The 5,691-nt window shown below is 27.1% G+C and overlaps 1 protein-coding gene across 1 annotated transcript; it reads right to left on the bottom strand.

Moving 5' to 3' along the window:
- On the bottom strand, positions 1-687 carry LOC124912970 (auxin-responsive protein SAUR71-like). Its single transcript, XM_047453601.1, has one exon. The coding sequence runs from the start codon at positions 475-477 to the stop codon at positions 1-3; it is 477 nt and encodes a 158-aa protein (XP_047309557.1). The 5' UTR covers positions 478-687.
- Between the last annotated feature and the right edge of the window lie 5,004 nt (positions 688-5,691).

The raw sequence follows: 5,691 nt of genomic DNA on the forward strand, positions 1-5,691 counted from the left end.
TCATACCATATAATATTGATTGAACTTGAGAATTGGTGGAGGAGTTAAAACCTTATAACTAGATGCTGCACCTGATCCATAAGGCGAGATAACAAAAGGGCTACACGAAGAACCCGAAACAAAGCCATGATCATGTTGGCTACAACCGATCTCAGCCAAAACCTTGTAAAATAGATCAACATCACAAGGAAGTAATATAGGACCTTGGCTAGTATATCCATATTCCATCTCGGCATCTTCTAGAAGCATCTGAAATAGAGGATGATTCGCATACTTAGCCTTGATAGCAAATCTCTCTTTATCCGGTCCAACATAAACCGAGAAACACCCATCGGGAGCCACCTTATGTGATCCACTTATCGGACCGTGCCATGACTTACTCTTCGAAAAAGTTGTTGGAAATGAACTTTCGCGGTTCCTCATAGATCGACATCTTTCCCATGTCTTCACAAACACGTTCTTCTTCTTCGTCGTCATCGTGTTTATTCGATATTTCAACTCCAAGCAATTAACAAGAACAAGATCCTAAAACAGAAATATATAAATCAATATGAAACAATTAATTTTTGTACCGGATTTTTGTTTCCTATCCTCTATCGTAGGCTAGGTTGAACATGGACCTCATCCTTGGTTTTACTATATTGCTCATAATTGATCGATAATCGAAGATCGATGATCGAACAACCATCAACAATCAACAGACAGGTTAAAGATCAAAGGTTGAAGACGATCGAAAGCTGGATCGAAGAAGAAGTCATAAGAATACAGCTATAGCTAGTTAGATTTCTTTGACATTTATACTAAAATGAAACAATATATTTCCACTATATAGATCGCCCTTTATTTAATTAATATGCATTTAATTTGTCAACTCCACAATACTAATTATAATATGATCTTTCTCAACACATTATTCTATATTTTATATTGCAAATTTAATTGGAGGTCCCGTCTGGTTGACAAGATTGTTAATAAGGACCATATAGTACATTTAAAGATAAACACATAAACAATTTGTCAAAATAAAAGTTATTTCATATATAAAAATAATATAATACAATAGAAATAAAAATAAAAATATTTTTCAGAGCTATGTATAAAAATAATTGTTTTTGATTCAATCTCAACATTAATTAGCAGTAAGTAATAAATTGTTTTTTTTTATTTGCTTCTAAATTTACTAATGATATATTATCTTTTAAATACAAAGAATTTAAATGTTCCTAATTAGTCTAGAGTATATATGGCGTAAATATTAATTAAGTGAATCAGCCCAATTTGATATTAATTAATCTTTATTGTGTTGATTTCAAGAAATCATTTTTATAGTAAAGTTTTATTTGTGCAATCAATATATGTTTTGAGAAATAAAAAATATTTTGGTTGGTAAAAAATATGATCGGACTCATAAAATAAGTTGACAAATTAATTTGTGGTTAATTTGGGGAGACTGGATGCCCAATTTTATTTATAAGGAGTTTTATATTAATGTTTTGATTATAATTACTATTATTATTATTATTTTTAAAAAAAATCATTACCATTATTTTAGAGTTGTCAATATTATATAAAATTATCAGGGTTTTCTTAGAAAAATCTAAACCCCTATCATAAAGAATCTTATCAGGAAGGTTGACTTTTATAGTAAAGAATTATTGTTATTATATATATATATTAATATATTTGATCTATTTATATTATTCACATTTTAAATATATTCTATGATAGTCTGTTGGGGAGTTATTATATTTTTCTTTAAAGACATTTATACTAGTTAATTTCTGGTTTATTTAGCCTATTTATTATTATTATTATTATTATTATTATTATTATTATTATTATTATTATTATTATTATTATTATTATTATTATTCATTTCATGGATTTTAATATTGCATTTTTTTATATGATTATGCTTAATTAGTTTCACTATTTTTAATTGACTCAGATTTTTATTTATAATAAATACAACATAATTTTTTTTAATTCATCGATCATTATATAATGGCAGTTTGGAAACTCAATTCACAGTTAATTAAAATTGTATTTCTTATAAAGCAGCTGAAATGATCATCCATTCTTTTTTAATGTTTATGTATACTAAAATTGATAAAAATCGTTTAAGCACGTCGATAAAGCATGATATAAAAAAACGTTACCCTAGGTTAACGAAGTCGTAAGTCTTTGAGATTAACAATTAACTTTTCGATAGACTTTATTGACTTTCCTAAATGAATATCAGAAAACGTCATAATAATAATTATGAATGATACGAATCGAATGACTACGATTATTGAAAGTTCAGCAATTTTTCTATAATCAGATAATTCACCAAAAAATAAATGGAAAAATAAACCAAATTACATAAGTCTAACATATCAGCCGCATCGATTCAAACTTAATTACCTACAATTATGTAGGTCTCACATATCAAGCACATCAATTCAAATTTTTCAACAATTACTTAAAAACTCGGTAATCACAGATATGAAGTAAACTAATTATACAACCAAAGAATTAAATTATTGTTAGAGAAAAAAAGAAAAGAAAATTAGCAATAAAAAAATTGAGAAATATATAGAAAACTTAAGACAAGCTCAAGAATCTATTTCTTTTTCAAAAATTAGCAATCGATTTAAAATGAAGATTGAATTAATAATGCAATAATGCAAAAGTACTATCAGGAATATATATTAGACACTTGGCCAAGGTGATGCTTACAACTCTCTTAGCCTATCACTATTATAACATTTTATTAGTTGTTAGCATGCCTGCTCCTTTAATTAATTATATATACAGTGTTAATTGTGTTATTTTATTTTATAATATATACAATTGTTGTTTGGTTCTATATATGGTCGTGTCACCATGTGACAAGTGAGCAAATTAACACCAATGATTTAATTAAAAATAATTAAATCACAAATTGGACAGCTCTTATCAAGATATTATATGAAATGTGTTGAATGACGCATAATTCTATTATAAGAAGTTGAATTGATAGGCTATTATATGATTTCTAATATTTTTGTTATGAGGGTGTCTAACGACAAAAGTCGAACCGCCCTTCCCTAGAAGGGGTTTTGTTCTCTATAGTCGACCTCACAATTCATATTTCTATTGAGTCTCAAATGAGAGACGAAGATTCAAAATGGTAAGTTCGATTATAGTGCATTTAAAAATATCGATTCTAGACTAGATTTGACTTTTTTAAAATCGTCGCCTAATTTATTTATAAAAAGTTAGATTTTTTTGCGTGTTCAAAAATATTTAGAGATTATGTTATTGGTTAAGTATTTAGTTACATGTGAGAAAATGCTTTGACGTTATGTCTCATGTGCCATCAACTTATTGTCTCTACTTCAAACTTTTGGCCATTTAAATTTATTTATCAAATCATAGATAGTTTAAAATGTAAATCTATTTTAAATTTTTGAACATCTAAACAACATCTAAACGTAAATCTAAATTTATGCATGTGTCAAATTTGTATCATTATATTTCTTGGTCATACATTTATGTCAAGTATATAGAATAGTAGCAAGGATTGAAAAACAAAAGTACACGAAGAAAAATTAAATAAAAGAAGTTAGTTTAAAATCTAGTAAATCCTTATTTAAATTATATATATATGAGAAATTATTGAGGAGAGAATTTGAGAGAGAATTACGTGGCACGTTTAGCTGAAAAATTTACAAATTTTTTATTTTTTTTCTCTCATTACATTTTATCATTTTTTCAACAAGTGATTCCTTCTTCCAAATTCTCCCACATCACTCCTTTCTCTCTCTCTGCAAAAGTATTTTTTTTTTTATATTCTTGGAAAATAAAGAAAGGTGTCTATACCGATTACCGCATCCTAAGCTTCAAGACGATATCAAATACAACTCAACACATACAATCCAAATATCATACTAATCAAGATTTGAAGATTTTTCAATGGGTTAAAAACAATAGTTTTGATTGTTCTTTAAGTGTACAGGATAAGGATTGAGACGAATGCAAGACTTAGAAGTAGAGTCGATCCCGAGTTTTGATCCCGAGTTTTGAGCTGTCCCAGTCTCCAGTAAAAAAATATCAATATTTTTACAGTCATTTTAGATCTAATTTAAAAAATTGATTTTGAACACATGACCAAATAAAAGTTTTACATTCTTATCTTCAACCACTAAGGGACAACTATTTATGTTCAAAATTACAACAAAATTAATAAAATATCTTACTAGTTTTAAAAAATGGGCTGCTTAAAAGATAAGTCTCCATCCCTATAATTTTCTAGTGGACTATCTAATTGTAAACAAATTGTAGAACTTTTAACAACGAAAGTAGGCCGTTAAAGATTCTTCATAATATCATTGTCATGACGATGTAGGAGATTAGATTCTGAAAATTTGTAAATTCGTGTGAAGATCTTATTGCTTTTCTTGAATATATTCGAATCAATTAATTATTCTAATTTATTTAATTTGTACCCAACTCTTTTTTATATTATATTTTTATCGTTTATGCTTAAATGATTTTTTTTATTAAATACATCATTTTCTAAAAAAAATAAAATCAATTTCATGCACGAAAAATACTAATTAAGGTTTTGAAATTACAAAAGAGAGTGTCATATATTTATTATTATTTCTTAAATAATTTTATATTTAATTATATCTATAAATAAGAATTAAATTATAATTATAATTTTAACAAAATTCAAAATTAATGTTATTTTATAATTTACAATTCCAATTATTTTAGTTTAGAATTATAATTTTAATATTTTAAAAATATTTTTCTAAACAAAATATCTTAATACTTTATCCAATACAACACTGTTCATTTGGATAGTGAAGGCGTTTTTTACGGTTCTGATCCATTTTCTTTTCTTTTAATAAAAATACCTCGTCTATAAGGTGGTTCATGCAATCTGAAATTAGTCGAACCCATGACTTACCTTCTTCACGTGCTCTTGCGGTAGGAGACGATGGATTTTTATGGTAGACTTATCCGTGCATTGTTTTTAAGAAAAAAACGTTTTGGGTGTCTTTTATGTTATGTTAGAGAACCATTTAACTTACATTTCTCTCGAATCTCAAAAAAGTAGACGATGAAACAACATTCTCTAGCGTCGACTCGTCTCAAGTGAGATGAGAAACCAAAAATAGTATTCCTTAGCATGAACCTTTTAAAATAGGCCCGTATAGGTTTTAGATCGATTCATTTCGAATAAATCGATCTAATTGACTTTGAAGTCACCACTTTAGTTTACTTCTCAAAGAAACTAAATAAAAAAAATCAGAGTATTCATTTTAAGAGTTCGGTGCTTGGTTACGTGTGAGAAAACTTCATCAGCATTATGTCCCATACGTATATCTTAAACGGAAAGTCTCTATAAAAAAAAATAGTTGGGCATTTAATATTAGAAGAATTGTTACACTTGCATTTGGAGTTCATAACTCTTTTTCTTTTATGAGTATCATAACCTGTGACTAAAAGAATGGCTAACCATATTCCTTTCTAAGAACAAATCTATGAGTCTATTAATTGTAGACAAGGTTAAAATAAAAGAACTTAGAACGTTTTTCCAATTAATAAATGATAGTAGAACTGAGAAGTAAAAATTCCATAATTGCTTGATTATAGATTTAATTGTGCATCTAGGTAGAAAACATCTTCAGAAACGACTTGGAATTTTTGGGATCG

This window comes from Impatiens glandulifera, chromosome 1 (assembly GCF_907164915.1).
Source record: "Impatiens glandulifera chromosome 1, dImpGla2.1, whole genome shotgun sequence".
NCBI lineage: Eukaryota > Viridiplantae > Streptophyta > Magnoliopsida > Ericales > Balsaminaceae > Impatiens > Impatiens glandulifera.

Coding starts and splice junctions, on each gene's coding strand:
- LOC124912970 (XM_047453601.1), bottom strand. CDS start 477: ATGACGACGAAGAAGAAGAACGTGTTTGTGAAGACATGGGAAAGATGT.